Source organism: Nipponia nippon, unplaced genomic scaffold, assembly GCF_047370975.1.
Source record: "Nipponia nippon isolate SJK-2023a ecotype South Korea unplaced genomic scaffold, ASM4737097v1 scaffold_12, whole genome shotgun sequence".
Classification (NCBI taxonomy): domain Eukaryota; kingdom Metazoa; phylum Chordata; class Aves; order Pelecaniformes; family Threskiornithidae; genus Nipponia; species Nipponia nippon.
Window position 1 is genome coordinate 12710334 of NW_028262313.1, and position 15388 is coordinate 12725721.

Consider the following 15388-nt stretch of genomic DNA (forward strand, 5'->3'; position numbering starts at 1 on the left):
TGCTTCTTCGCACATAAAGCCCCCTACCATCATTTCACTTTTGAAATGGGATCAATTCACGATTCAGCCAAAGGAAAAGACACTGAGCACAGCATACTTGGAAGGAAAGGGCAAAGAAAATCCGTTATTAGTATTTTTGTAGACTAGAAGTTTGCAAGACAAAAAAGTAAAAAGGTTTATCTTCAAGTGAAGAAGCGCTATCCTTCAAAAATTAAAAACTTGCTCCAACTTTATACCGTCGACACATCGTCCCACCCAGCCTCCGAAGCCAATAGCCAGGGCCCGGTCCCAGCCGCTGGGCTCAGGGCGGCCGCTCGGGGCATGGCTGATGAGGCAGCAGAGCTCCCGTTTCCCTGCCGTCCTTGACTCTGCGCAGCCTTCGGCTGAGGCGCCTGGGCTTCTGTTTGGGCTGGAAAATATATGATTTCTCTTCATGAGAACCTGTGACAATCAGAGAGGAACGTGAAACAGTGAGCGCCCAGGCTGTGCTGCTGCCGCTGCAGGGCACTGCCGCGCCCGGGGCTCCGCAGGACATCGCCCCACAGCTCGGGGCTTTGCTTGGAGGTACCACACACAGCGTGAGCCCGGGGCAGCCGCGGCACCCCGAGCCACTCGCGGCAGGCAGCGCCCAGCGCCCAGGCGAGGCGAGGGCCGTGCGGCGCTGCCCGAGGCAGCGGGGCGAGCCCCGTCCGGCGCTGGGCAGGGTGCTGCAGCCCGGCGAGGGGGTGCCTGCCCAGCCCGCCTCACGGGTACAGCGCCCGGCGAGGTGACGCCCGCGCAGTGTGACACGGCGGTACAGCCGTACAGCATGCCGCTGGGGTACCGCATTACGCCGCGGTGCTGCGGCCCGGCGAGGTGACGCCTGCTTAGCGCAGGGCAGGCCCTGGCACCCGCGGCGGCGGAGGACGGAGGCAGCGGCGCAGGCACAGCGGCATGCTGAGGTAACCCCCCTCACCCGCCGCGGTCGGAGGCCGGCGGGGGACGCGAGCACGACGCCCCGCGGCGGGAGCGGGGGCGGTTTCTCTCCCCCGCCGCTGCCTCTCCCCGGGCCTCCCCTGCGGGGGGGAGCCGTCATGGCCGCCGGGGGGGGGTCGCCTGCCAACCACGCGACCAACGAACCCCCCCCCCCCCCCCCCCAGGGCCACGTGGGGCAGGGCCGTTGGTCAGCGCCGGCCGCGGCCGCCCTGGCCAATCGCAGGCCTCCTCCTACCCTGCGCCCCACCCCCTGGGAGCGAGCGAGCGGCCGCGCGCGCCTCCCACCCGCCCCGCTGCCGACGGCCGCTGCTGACGGCCGCTGCTGAGGCGGGCGGCGGGGCGGGCGGGAGGCCCCGGAGCCACGCCCACCGTCCCTTCGCGCCCGGGCACGGGCGGGCAGGGCCCCGCCCTCGGCCGCCGCCGAGCCAATGGAACGCGCGCCGGGGCGGGCCCGTGGGGGCGAGGAGCCGATAAAGGGCCCCCGCGGCGGGCGGGAAGGGGTAAGATGGCGGCGTAGGGGCGCGTGGGTGCGGGCCCCGCTCACCGTGCCGCGTCCCCGCGCAGGAGGCGGGTGGGTGCCCGTGCGGCAGCCGGGTGCGGTGCGAGGCCGAGCGGGGAGGAGGAGGAGAGCGCCGCCGCCGCCGCCATCATGCCCAACATCAAGATCTTCAGCGGGAGCTCGCACCAGGACCTGTCCCAGAAGATCGCCGACCGCCTCGGCCTGGAGCTGGGCAAGGTGGTCACGAAGAAGTTCAGCAACCAGGAGACGTGGTGAGGCGGGGGCGGGGCCGCACTACAGCTCCCGGCGGGCGGCGGGGCGCTGCCGCGCTGGGGTCCGCACAGCGGCCGCGCAGGGGCTGATGGGATTTGTAGTGCGGGGTGCGGGGTGGGCGCTGGGGCCGCGGCCTGGCGCAGGGGCTCGGGCGGCCGGAGCCCTGCGGCCGGGCCCGGCCCCGGGGGAGCGGCAGCTCGCCGGGGCCGCGCTCGGAGACCTGCACTGAGCGCGGAGCGCTCCTGCCTGTGCCCCGCTGGGCCGGAGCCCCCCAGCGCATCGCGCCCCTCCCCTGCGGGCAGCCGCCGGGCAGGGCAGCGGCCGAGGCCGGCTCTCCCGCGGGCGTCCTTCAGCCATGGGGCCGCCGTGCAGCGCCGCCGGCCCCGCTTGAGCCGCCCCCCGCCCGCAGCCCCTTTCTGTGGACCAGCGCATGGGGCAGCGTGGCGGTCGTGCCGCTGGGCGCCGGGCCGGGGTTTGCCGAATGCCGGGCGAGAGGGACGGGGACCACCGGCGAGCGGCGGAGCCCCGGGGCGGGGAGCCGCATGGGGAGAGGCCGGGGCTGTGGTGCTCCCCGGGGAGCTCCCGGCGGCGGGAGCCATGTGCTGGGCGGCCGCTCGGCCCCGGCGGTGCCTCTAGCGGCCTCCCCTGGCGGGCGCCCGGCTCGGAGCGGGCCGCGCCGCAGCGCGCTGGGCTGCCGCCGGCTGCCGTGCCCCGGGGCGCGGGGAAGGGCCCGCGTCACCCAGCCGCTGTGGCAGCGGCTGGAGCGGCAGGATCCACGATCCACCCGCCGGGCCTTGCCCCCCGCCCCGAAGGCCAGGAGCCGATGGGAATGCGCCTCCCGGGGGTTCACCCGCGTTCGTCGGCCTCCTCCGTGCCCAGCGTGGACTGTGATGGCTTGGGGCTTGGCAGTTTTGTGCTTAGGGTGTAGCTGGTGCCTTTAGACGACCCTGAGGAGCATCGGAGTTTTGAAGGTATTGATAACATCACTCAGGAAAGATCAGAGGCTGCCACCACCTTGCAGCCCATGATGCAGATGCAGTCATACAGTCTATGTTCCCCCCCCAGGCTCTGAAACCTAAGCCTTGCCTTGTTTTCTGTCTCTCTGCTTTATAAGTCTTGCTGCCATCCTACTTGAAGAAGCTAAAAGAAAGGAGAGGCTAAAAATTATTCAAAGCTCTTAAAACTCGGTTTGGAGAAGTACGCTAAGCATGTATACCCCACACAGTGTAATACAAAGAACCTTGAATGATTGCTCCAACCCACTCCTTTCTTCTGGAGACAGTAATTTTTTCCTGGATGTGCATGTGATGTAGAATATTATGTTTCTGTTGCATGGGTATTGATTGTAACTGAAGACTTCAGAGGTAGTACAAAGAGTTGTAGAGAAGAGTTGTAAAAAGTCTGATTTACAGCCATTGCTATTGCACTGTTCTCATTGCTTTTTATTAACTGCTCTTATCCATCCTGTTGGCTAGCCATCAGGTTCTTATGTCAGCAGTTAATGTGACTTTAAGACCTCACAGACATCTTATTTACCCTAATAAACTCATAGCAGATGCTTCTCAGAAAAAGTAAGGTTGTTTTAACAGAATTGGTACTTTTGTACAATAAATGTCATGAATCAGCTTAATATTAGACTGTTAGTAAGTACAGTTGGAGATGACACTTGTATGCTAAGTACTGCTAATTTGGACACTTACCTAGCAGAAAGTTCTCATGCTGGCTGAAATTCTTCACAAGAGATTGGCATATGCTGTAAGTCAGTGTGCAGTAAATATGACAGCAGTTTGATGGGTATTGAGCAGTAAGACTATACCTAGCAGTCATCAAAAACAATTTGAAGAAGAGGGGAGGAAGATCAGAGAATGAAATACTAAAATTAGAAATATACCCTAAGGTGCTCTATAAATGAAGCTGTTAGGAGTGGGTTGGGTGATTGTCTACTTCTTCCTGTAGTTTGATGCGGTAGCAGTCTGCAGAGTGGGTGAGCATCTCCAGTGCAAGAAGAAAGAAACCATGGAAGAGCTTTGTTCTCAGCAGACTGACTTCTGCTTACTTCCAAATCTGTGGTGGGCTTCCCTACACTGAAATGTTGGAAGTACTTAGTAGTTAATCTGTTCCTACAAAAGGCCTTATGCGGCATTGCCCTGTATGAAACCTCGAACCTAAGGCTACTGCTTTCTTTCCAACTCTGCCTCCAGTGCAGGTGTCTTGATACACGTGCTGAAGCTGGCAGTTTGCTGCTGGCAAACAGGACCTTTGGCTCGTATTCAGTCCCTTCATCAGCAGGGATTAGTGTGCATTACATCCAGGAGGAAATTAACCCCAAAAGCCTTTCCAAAGTGAAATGCTGGAGGGCTTCTCTGTTCAAGCCAGTGAATAGGTGTTATGACTCTAAATCCAATAATGGGCTGCAGGATAGCTTCTGGTAGAAGTTTGGCTTGGCTTTTCTCTGCTGACTGGCCATCATCCTTGCTTCCTTTGTACACAACTGCTTTTAGCTGAGGTGGTTGTAATTCTGATTGCAGGGGAACAAGGCCGGTTCTGGGGTGTTTACATGCTCAGCTTGTGTTGAGATCAAGAGTACAGGCTGAGTGCTTTTAGCACTTACTGACTGAACCATTAAATTTGATCAGTGAGCGATGTAAAATAGTTACTGAGCAAATAAGCAACAGTGTTCCTGCTCAACACCCTTGATTATAAGGCACTGTTGCCCACAGACCCTTGAGAATGCAATCCCTTGGTTGCTCTGCAGGCATATGCAATGGCTGTGTTTTAGTTTGTATTTGGATACAACTCTCCTTTTCTCATCTGTTCCCAGTGTGGAAATAGGTGAGAGTGTACGTGGGGAGGATGTCTACATTGTGCAGAGTGGATGTGGTGAAATCAATGACAATCTGATGGAGCTCCTTATCATGATAAATGCCTGTAAGATTGCCTCAGCTAGCAGAGTCACAGCTGTCATACCCTGCTTCCCTTATGCTCGGCAGGACAAAAAGGACAAGGTAAGTGATTTGGTAAGGGTTTCTGCTGGCAAGATGAATGCACACCGTGAAAGTTCTGACTGCTATATAGGGATTAGTTGAAGTTGAATATGTAGAGGAGGAGAGAAAACTTATTTTAATTTCTTTAAACTTCAGGGCATCAGACTGCAAATTCATCTTTTCATAAAGATCTAGTTCTTCTTGAAAATATACCAAGCTGTAATCACCAGTTGATGAAAAGATGCAATGTTAATGAGTACTCCTTTTAGTAACTGCTTGTGAATCATTGCCCAGAAGTGGAAGACTGACATCTTGATGAAGGAGTTGAACTTGTCTTAAATATTGTTGTTTTTTTTTCTCCTGTACTAGAGTCGAGCTCCAATTTCTGCCAAGCTGGTTGCAAACATGCTCTCTGTGGCAGGTGCAGATCATATAATCACCATGGACCTGCATGCATCTCAGATCCAGGTAGGAGCTAGAATCAGGGAGGTACTTACCTGTTCCAACCTGAGCCTTTTTACTGCCTTGCAGGCTTTCCAGTGATCTGTTCTTTTCAGACACAGCAGTGATCAGGACTTGGGAACATGGGACTGGAAGGGACTTGTAGCATCAGTCAGAAGAGGATGGGGAGATGGGTAACAGGTTCATCTGTAAATGAAATTATAGCTGTTCTTGATCAGACTAAGCATAATTAGTCCTGTGTAAATGAATGTTGGGCTAGTAAATGATCCGTGCAGCTTTATTGCCACACAGTGACGCTGTGTATTCTTAACTCGTCCTTTGAGGAAATTGAGATGGAGAATGGCTTTATGAAGAGTGTTGTTAAATATTGAGTAGAGCTTTCTGATATTTACTGAATTGTCAGGGAGAAGTGAGCAGTGCTCTGTTTGACACAGTGGCTGGTAATACTGCTGCCCTGAGGTTAGCTCTCCCTCCAGGTGTGCTGGCACAGCTGCTTGTGAGGGTTCAGTTGACCAGGACAGTGATCGGATAGCTTGCTGCTGACAAGATGGGCAATCCCACTTGTATCTGTTCAGTGCCACCCTTCCACATAAGTTGGCTTTGGTTCTCTCTTAAGCTGCTGGTGAATTGAAAATTACTCATGGGTTTTGCTCGCTTAGTGAACAGAATAGTCTCACAAAGCAACTGAAATCTTGACCAGAGCTGTGTAAAAGAAGTGGCAAGAGTGTATACTAGGGAGAGGAGGGACAGCAAGCTGTTAAATTATCCGTCTTGTCTCTTTCCACCTTGAGCAAGTGCTCTGAGACCAAGAAACCAACTCAGTGCAACCGACAGGGGTATGGGAGAGGGGAGGATATCTGTTGTATTGCTGCAAACACTTGGAATCCAGAAGGGTAAGATATCTACTGCCTGGTGAAGTAGGTGGGCTGTCTGTCATTTTAGCAGTTGAAAATGCAGCCATTCACACTTCACTATAATTTCTTCCAGTATAATATGCTCAGAAATACTCTGTCTCAGATGGAAAAAAATCTATGGGGGCACAGCTGAGAAGACTTTCAGAAAGATCATGAAATAAAAGAACAGAGCCCAAGGGGGTATGCCTCCTCCCTAAGAGGCTTGGAGTTGTGATGTGTGCCACAGGGTTGACCTTTCACCAGCAGCAACGGTGAGATTCAGTTGAATAATTGGGTTTGTGTACATAAGCTTCCAGCATCTGGCTGGTTTCAGCCTGGTTCTTGTAGTTGCTGGGTTGCTGAGCGCAGAAGGAATGATGGTAGGAAGGATCTGTTACCCCTATACCTTGAAGCATTCCTCTGGAGTAGCTGCCCCCACTCTTCTGCCTGTTGCTTCCTGTCCAGGATTAACTTCTGGCTTTTAGTGACCTTTGAGGTTTACCTGGAGGAGTCCGCTGGGTCAGTGTAAAGTTGTGGAACCAGCTGCATTAGTTTAAAAACAAATGTTACTCAAGCCTTTTTCATAGGTTTCCTGTAGATGTAAACAGTGTAGGTAATGAGCTTTAAAGATTGACTTTGTACACAGGCAGCTAGCTGCTCTGAAAATGAGTGCGTTTGCTGGTTTCTGCACCCCCTTGGGATAGAACTAGTTGCATGTTGTGAAGGTGTCAGATGTAAAGTGTTATTTATGCTGCTAAACTATTTCTGGCTCTGAAGACTTCTTATATTACTGTTCTGTGTATCCCAAAGGCTACTGCCCTTGCATTAAGGGAAGTAGAAAGGAAAGCTGAAAGCTGTGGAAAGGCGGTGGCTGCATGCCTGATCATATAGAAGGCTTCTTCCAACTGTTTTTGGAATGTGACCTTCAGCTACATCTGTTCCTGTCGTCTTCCTTGCAGGGTTTTTTTGATATCCCTGTTGATAACTTATATGCTGAGCCTGCTGTACTGAAATGGATCAAAGAAAATATTGCAGAGTGGAAGAACTGCACCATTGTTTCACCAGATGCTGGTGGAGCCAAGAGGTAAGCTGTCAGACAGCTAGCTTGAGGTGCTGCTTCTACATCTACCTGAATTCCTGAGAGTGCTTGTGACCTTATTCTTAAGACATGTTCCCCCTGCCAGCCTGTGTACTGTCCCTTCTGCATGACAGTCTGGCAGCTAGTGAAGAGTGGTTAGATATTCTTCCTAGGGAATGTTTAGAATGTTTCTTGGGCTACATGGAGAATTTAAATAGCTTCTAGAATCACAGCTGCATGGGTAGGAATTGCACAATTACTACATCCCTTGGACTAAAACAGTTTTTTGTAGAAGGGTAATTATACAGGTTGAAGGCAGGAATTGTGTAGCTCATACCCCTATGCCAAGACAAGGTTACTGCTGCTGGTTAATGACACATTTTTATCCAGGCTGTTTTCTTTGCAGTATTAAGCTTAGTCTAATGAGGCATTTTCTTACTTTATTACTCTTTATTTGAATATCTAGCTGGGTTTTAAGCCTGCTGCTACTCTTCCTCTTCCCTGCAAGCAAGGAAGATAGATGGTTCCTTTCCAAAAAGCAGCAGCATATGTTATAGCATATTTCTACTTTGATAGTCTGACAATCTCCCATCCTTATGCAGATAAACATGCCAGTCTGTGGGCAGTTCAGAATGTTCTCAGGTGCTTACTAGGAGAAACGAGGCTATTCCTTGATGCTTCTGTATAAGAGCTCCATGTGAGCAGCAAAGGAACACAGATGTATTCTTTAATCCAGGGCTATCACACCAAAGTGTTGGTGCATGCTGACCTGATTCACATACTTCAGAGTGTTTTAAGCTGTCTGTTAGAAACAGCCAAGAGATACTACTGCTTTAGGTCTTCCTGTAGCTTTGTTGTGGCCCATGTATTGGACAACACCTTTTGTATATTCAGCTACTTCTGTAGCTTGTTCTGTAATGCAGTATATGAAATGCCAAGTCAGCCAGCTGTAATCTGATTCCTGAAAAAGCCTCTTTAAAAGCAACTTAAACTGAAATGTGTCAGTCTTTAGCTGGTGCAATATTTTACAGACATACTGCAGAACCAAATACATTAGTAAACAGTTTAGTTAATCTTGTGTAGGGCTCCCAGGGTGATGGGTCTGATCTACCAAGGCTAGGAGTCTACTCATCTCAAGTGCAGAATTTCTTAGGGGCATGTGTATTTTGTTCCTTCTCACTCTTAATGCTTTTATACTCTTTATTATTCATCAGTATCAATATATAAAGTTTAGGTCCCTCTAGTAGGGTTGTTCTGTGGTCACTTTAACCAAAGTAAGCGTGAGGTGGTGGACTTGCCTTTCTTGGATGTGTACTCCTGCCACTGTCCTTGTGCCAGCACTTGTATGCATGACAATTGAATGCTTTTATAAGTGCAAGTAGATCCCTGTTGTAGCACAACTTAAGCCTTTCCAGTGAAGCGTTATAAAGATGACAACTTCCCAAGCATTCTGATCACTTCAGGCTTGCCAAACTTGCTGGTTAAGGGTTGTTTTGAGCTTTAAATGCGAATTAATTTACAGTGGTCAGGATGAAAGGCTGTTTTATCTTAATCTAGGTGCTGTCACCAGGAGAGATTGGATCAGAGATTGCAGTTTAACTGCTTGAAGGGAAACTAAGGTGGCAGAGTGCCTTCTATTAATTGCTTGGGAGCAGTAGCAGATGTGGTGGCAGCTTCTCTTACTACAATGGCAGTTTGTGCTTAATAGTTTTGAAAGATTCGACTGAAGCTGTTGTGTGGAGTTAAGTGTTGTTTGGAAACTCTTCTCTCTTCAGAGTGACCTCCATTGCAGATCGATTGAATGTAGACTTTGCTCTCATTCACAAGGAGCGCAAGAAGGCCAATGAAGTGGATCGCATGGTGCTGGTGGGTGATGTGAAAGACAGAGTGGCCATTCTGGTAGATGATATGGCAGACACATGTGGTACCATCTGTCATGCTGCAGACAAGTGAGTAGGGCTGACTGGTTCTTTCCTAAATCAGAAACCTATTGTTAGTGAATGCTATGTAATGAGTTAATCAGATTATTTGCATGTCAAGTTTTACAAAATAACATACAGTTTTTTGGTTATCTATCTCATGTCATACAAAATAAGTAAAAATCCTACTTAAAGTTCTCACAGTGGGAATAGCTAGAAGGCCATAGTGTCTTTTTTTATTTGAAAAATGCTTGTGTTGAAGGTGTCTTCCACTAGACCATCACTGACTATGCTAGGTAGACCTAAGTGCTGTCTGGTCCATCAACTTAAGGTCATACATCTGAATTTCTATTAGAAGTAAGCTTTTCAAGCTTTGATATCTCTCAAGCCACATACACTAGAAATGCCAGCACATGCAACACTCAGTAGTGAATATCTGCTACCTTGTGTTGGCAAAAATCACGGAAGGTGACTTGTATGATGTAGTCCAGATGTCCCAGGGCTACAAACAATTTTTTTCAATGTATACTTTGCCTGTGGTGGATTTTATGGTACTTGTTAAACTGTTTTCTTCCCCCAAATCAATAGTGGGCTGGAGGTGGGAATCAAAGGTTGCCTGTCCCCTAAGCATATGGTATTGTCTCCTTTCAATGCTTACCATGTGCCCTGCACTAATGTCAGTTTAATACTTGCGAAGAATTTCTCATCCTTCTCCTTTCCCCCTGACCCTTGTAGGCTTGTGTCAGCTGGAGCCACCAAAGTTTATGCCATCTTAACTCACGGGATCTTTTCTGGGCCAGCAATTTCTCGGATCAACAATGCCTGTTTTGAGGCAGTTGTAGTCACAAACACAATACCCCAGGAGGACAAGATGAAGCAGTGCCCTAAAATCCAGGTGAGCATCTACTTTCTCTTCTGTCACTCCTGGGGCGTGGTAGCACTTGTCTGTCCTCCTGTGTTGTATGCATGACAATTGAATGCTTATATAAGTGCAAGTAGATCCCTGTCGTAGCACAACTTAAGCCTTTCCCGTGTAACGTTATAAAGCATTGTATGTCTTCCACTAGACCATGACTGACTATGCTAGGTAGAACTAAGAGCTTAAGGTCATACATCTGAATTTCTATTAGAAGTAAGCTTTTCAAGCTTTGATATCTTTCAAGCTGCATACACTAGAAATGCCAGCACATGCAACACTCAGTAGTAAATATCTGCTACCTTGTGTTGGCAAAAATCACGGAAGGTGACTTGTATGATTTAGTCCAAATGTCCCAGGGCTACAAACAATTTTTGTTCCCTCCTGTTGGTGGGAAAACCCCATAATACTGTCTAGTGTTTACAGCAGTTTCATTGTACTTGAATCAGTGGCAGTGTTGACTCGTTCTCTTGTTCCTACTGCTGTGGGATAACAGACCTGTTACACTGATAAATGCAGCTTCTAATCCGGCTCATCTTAAATGGTTCATTTAAGTAAATTTTTTTTCAGGGCTTGTTTTACTGGGATCAGATCACTGATCTAATGGGGCCATGATGTAAGCAAGCAGTTGTACCTGTACACTTTGGAGGAGTGATATGCTGATGACATGTAATACTGAAGCAGAAACAGATAGGAACTTCTGAAGTTGGTAATGCCAGCTTCAGTTGTGTATCTATCACCTAATGCCCAGCCCTTTAGGCAGAGTGTCTCTTCCTTTTGTGAAGCGACGTGGGCCTGGTCTGGGGAACGTGAATGCTTCATGTCTGGTCATAACAGCAGTGCAGGTGAGATGGAGAGGGAGTGCAGTCTTGTCCCACGGACATGTCTGGCTGGTTTGACTAAGAGCAGTTGACACAGCTCCACAGTACAATGTTCAGATACTTGCCAAAGATAAACAAAGCCACTTTGCCATCGACATGAAAACTAAAAGCTGGTCTCCTGATGCTCACTCTGTGTCTTGGGTTTTCCATTTAGGAAGAGTACTGTGGCATTTTGTTTCCCAAGCTGAGGCTGACTTTCCTGGATGAAAAAAAAATTGGCTGTACTACTTGAGCTAGGCAGAACTTGAGGATTTCCTGTGTTAATGGATAGCTGGAAGTTGCAGCTTTACCTGAGCATTCAGGCAGAATAGGTCCATCAGCAGCTTCAGGTACTGCTATAGCATACACACAGCCAAGGACATTCTAAATACTAGCTTCACAGCACAAATATATAGGATGGGCATTTGGAGAAGTTCTGGGAAGTGAATGGCACTGCTAAGACTCAGCTAGTACTGTGTTTTCAGTGTAGCAGGTTCCCCAGTACTGGGGTTCTGATGAAAAGGAAGCTCAACTGCTTGAAGCTGCAATGAATTTTAAGCTGCTTTTGGAAGTAAGTTATAAGCTGATTGCAAACCGCTATTGGGTTGTGTTTTTTTCAACACTAACTTCTCAATGATATTCTTGCAACTGAGCACATCTAAAAGATGTCTGGTGCTTCAACTTATTTCCAAGCTCCACATTACAGTTAATGTAGGCAAAATGTTAAACTGGTAATCAGTATGTGAATAGCTGTAGCCGAAGATTGTAGTGGAGTAGTTTTTCAGGCTCTCACTTAACATCTCGCTGTTCTACACTAACATCTGATGTTCAGTGTTGACAAACACAGAACTAAAGGATTTGTTATGAGTCTCATGCTCTGTCTGCTCTGCAGCTCTTAGTTTTCTCTTTCCTTCCTTAGGAGGCAAACTATCTGGAAGAAAGAAAATGTTAAATATGGATTTCACTTAGTTTCCTTAACACACTGAACACGGTGCCTCTTACTGAGACTACATATATCAAAATGCTTTAGCTGCTGGGGTTCAGAGCTAGTTTTGAGACTTGACTTCCCCCCTATTAACTGGATTACCCCACCAGGTGGAGCCAGCACAGTGACTGGAGCTGAGCTGCAGCGCAGTAGCTTCATCTTTGTTAGACTGCTGGCAGTGATGGTAAAGCCTCATGACTCAAGGGATGTGATCTGATCTTGATTTAGAGTCCCCTAACTTCTCTGCAACCTACACAAAGTGAGTAAGATAGTCCTAGGGTAAACAGACTGAGCTTAGGGAGTCTCAGCAAAGTGACAGTAGACTGTCATCCTGACAAAGATCAACAGTGAAATGATTTTTGTAGTTCTATATGTAGAATATCTTCAGAATTATGTGTAACTAAATCCCAGTCCTGTGTAGAAGTCATTTGTCTGCATCTGGCATGTTATAAATCTGGGTGATGAGTTTACTCTTTAAATTCTTCCTAACTTAACCAGCCGTTCTTCCAGGCTTGATGTCTTTTCTCAGTGATGCTGATGCATCTTTCTTCTCTTCCAGGTGATTGACATCTCAATGATCCTTGCGGAGGCCATCAGGAGGACTCATAATGGGGAATCTGTTTCCTACCTATTCAGCCATGTCCCTTTATAACAACAGATGCCAGCTGCTGCTTGTATGGCTTTTTTTTAAAACCAAAAGTTGTTCAGCTTGTTGTAAAGTTCAGTAGAAGACTCTGCTTGTTCCAGTGCAGTTCTCCACAGCTCCTCCTGCTTAAGTCAGGCTTACTGGCTCTGATCCCAACACTGGGAGGCTGGGGAGGGGAAGCTTATCTCTGTAACACTCCAACTCCACCAGCAACCCTGTGCATTGGGGCTCATCAGTAGTATTGACCCAATTCTGCAGATCTGTGGAGAGCGGGACTGACACATGGCTAATTGCCACAATTATTTTGATGGGGGGAGGGAGAGGGTTTGTTTATGGGCAGGGTTAAATGATCTGGCATGCGCACCCTAAATTGTTTGGGAAGTAGAGCTCCCTAGGACATGTTGACCTGGATCAACAGCAAGAGCCTGAGAGACTGCTGGCTGTCTTACCACTCTGTACCTGGCAGAAGCCCTTGAAGAGCGATGGGGAAGGCTTGTATCTTGGCCAAGCTTGACCCTAGGCGAAGCCCTGGGGGACACATAGGAGCTGGTTCTGCTACAGCTTCCTCCCATGAAAGGAGATCAGTGTAGCTTGCAAACTTGAATTCATCTTAATTATCGATGAAATTAAATGCCCTTTAGCATGCTACAAAGCCAAGTAAAGGTGAGAGCATGGTCTGTGCAGTACTGCCTTGCTGTGTTAACTTAGTGGTGAAGGTGCATCCTGGACAAGCATTCTTTTCCCTCTTACGTAGAGGACTCATGGTGGTTGTGTGCTTTAGTTTCTAGTGTAGGCTAAAACCAGTTCCTCAATTTCACAGCTTACTGTTAGCCTTGCTAGTGATTAGAGGACTGCTGTCATGTACTACAGCTGCACCTTGACTTGCTGTGCAAATCCGTGATCCTTTTTTTACCAGTACACTAGTAAACCAGGCCTCTTTATCCCATAGTAGCTTGGTTGTTGCATCTAGCAAGTGCCTGCTCAGACACTGGGGTGACCTAATACACAACAGCTTTGTGTCCAGCTCTCTTAGCCTCTCGTTGCCTGCAATCCTGTTGTCCTGTAAGTTGCTGACACATTCTGGTTGCTTGTCCTGGTCACTGTCTGCCTTGCCTTGAAAGTGTTGCTCCTTGCAAAAGATCCTAAACCAAGGAGGTTTGCAGGACTACAAAACCTGAAGAAACCCTTGGAGCAGGTCTGATGCTGTTAATGAATGCTTATGGCAATGGGTTGAAGAGGCTGGTGATACATAGTACTGGGAAAACTGTAGATCTAACACCAACCTGACAGGCAGCAAAGTGCCTGAAAGAAAAATACCAAAACTAGAGCTGGCTGAGGCTCCCAGATGTAATAAATATCATCTGAAACTTGAATACTTAGTAACTACCAGACAATCGTAAGGTAAACTGTTAAGTCTCTCCTGGACTCTTATGGGGTTATAGACCAAGCTGGTTTATGCTCTGGTTTTTATAAGCACTCCTCTTTTATTTGTTTTTGAGCTGGAGGAAGGGAAAAAGGGAAGAGAAGGAACTTCAAATGACTTGCTAAAGTAACCAGCATGGCTTTGAGAGGCTAGGGGCTGGGGTGTAAGTGGAACTAACTGGAGGACTTGGTTAAGATCTAGGGAAGTACTTCTTTAGTTGTGCCTTTTACTGAAGACTTCTCTCCCTTCCCAGAACTCCTGTCCTGTGGCAACGTTAACACTTCTATTACAGTGTAGGGTTTTTCTTTTTGTGTAAGAATTGGTGTTTGTCTGGAAAGTGTGTGTCTCTTGCTTCTTTGCTTTGCATCCTGCACTGAGCTCTACCAAGAGTCTGATTCCTGCCTCCTGTATTGGAGCCCCTGCTGCCACACTGCCGATGCCCTGAGAGCCAAGAGCCAGGACATCGGAGCAGCGGTGTGAGGATTTTCAACAGCATTTGTGTTTAAACTTAAGACCCGATGAAGGAATTAAACTTTTATTTAAAAACCATGGCCTCTGCCTGTTAGTGCTTCTAAAAACCTTACAAAGGTGATGTGCATCTTCTGAGTTGTGCCACTTGCAAGTTTGATCATGGAGTAATGTTATTTGGAAGGTGATCTGGTTTAATCCTCTTGCAGTGGGGCTGACTGTGAGGTTGAGCTTGGCTGTGCTCACATTGCATGGAAGAAAAAGGTTGGGACCAAGCTACTTCTCTTAGTGGGTAGTGGCTTTTGTCTGTATCTGATTTCCTAGACTTAATTGTTAGAGGCAGTAGTGGAGTTTCTCTTGTACTGTTCAATTATGTATTTGAGCAGATCTGTTCACATCATGTTTGGGGGGGGAAACCTGAATAGTTTAGCAAGTACAAAAGAAGAATTGCTAATTATCTTGCACAAAGCTAATGATCAGAGGCAGCAGGATTATGTCCTGAGAAGCACTTGTTCTGACTAAACCATGATTCTTTCTCATTGTGTATTGTAGACTGGGAAAGTATAAATGAAGTTAGAAGGATGAGATGGCAGGTCTAGAGAAAGGTCTTTGGCCTTACAATAGACTTCCAGGCCTAGATTGAACATTGCTTCAGGAAGCACAGCCGTGGCCTCAGGAAGACTTTTGCTGAGGATTGCTACTGCCATTCATCTGTTAAAACATATTTCAGTACTTGTCAATGAATAAGTGAACTCTGTGTATTTTTTTTCGGGGGGGGGGGGGGGGGGAATATGTGTCTTGTCAGGGTGATGTAGCAGACTTCACCTTCCTTAGAGAAGAAACAGAACATGAGCTTTACAGCCCAAAATTTGTACAAAGGTGACCATTGCTATTGGTGTGTATATACTGTTTTCTTAGTTACTTTAATAAAACCTGGGGGTTGGAGTGGGGGAGGGCACAGACTTAAAATGCTGTATGACAGCACTGTGGCTCTTAAAAGGATAGGT

At 48.2% G+C, this 15388-nt stretch overlaps 1 protein-coding gene across 2 annotated transcripts; it reads left to right on the plus strand.

The window, feature by feature from the left end:
- Window positions 1-1447: 1447 nt before the first annotated feature.
- PRPS1 (phosphoribosyl pyrophosphate synthetase 1) lies at window positions 1448-14462 on the plus strand. Of its 2 annotated transcripts, none has more exons than XM_087748756.1 (7): window positions 1448-1743; window positions 4569-4752; window positions 5101-5199; window positions 7046-7170; window positions 8940-9113; window positions 9819-9978; window positions 12404-14462. In XM_087748756.1, the coding sequence occupies exons 1-7, from the start codon at window positions 1625-1627 to the stop codon at window positions 12494-12496; spliced, it is 954 nt and encodes a 317-aa protein (XP_087604882.1). In that variant the 5' UTR covers window positions 1448-1624; the 3' UTR covers window positions 12497-14462. The 2 variants fall into 2 exon arrangements, with proteins under 2 accessions (XP_087604882.1, XP_087604880.1); XM_087748754.1 differs by having other exon boundaries at window positions 1451-1746.
- The last annotated feature ends 926 nt before the right edge of the window (window positions 14463-15388 follow it).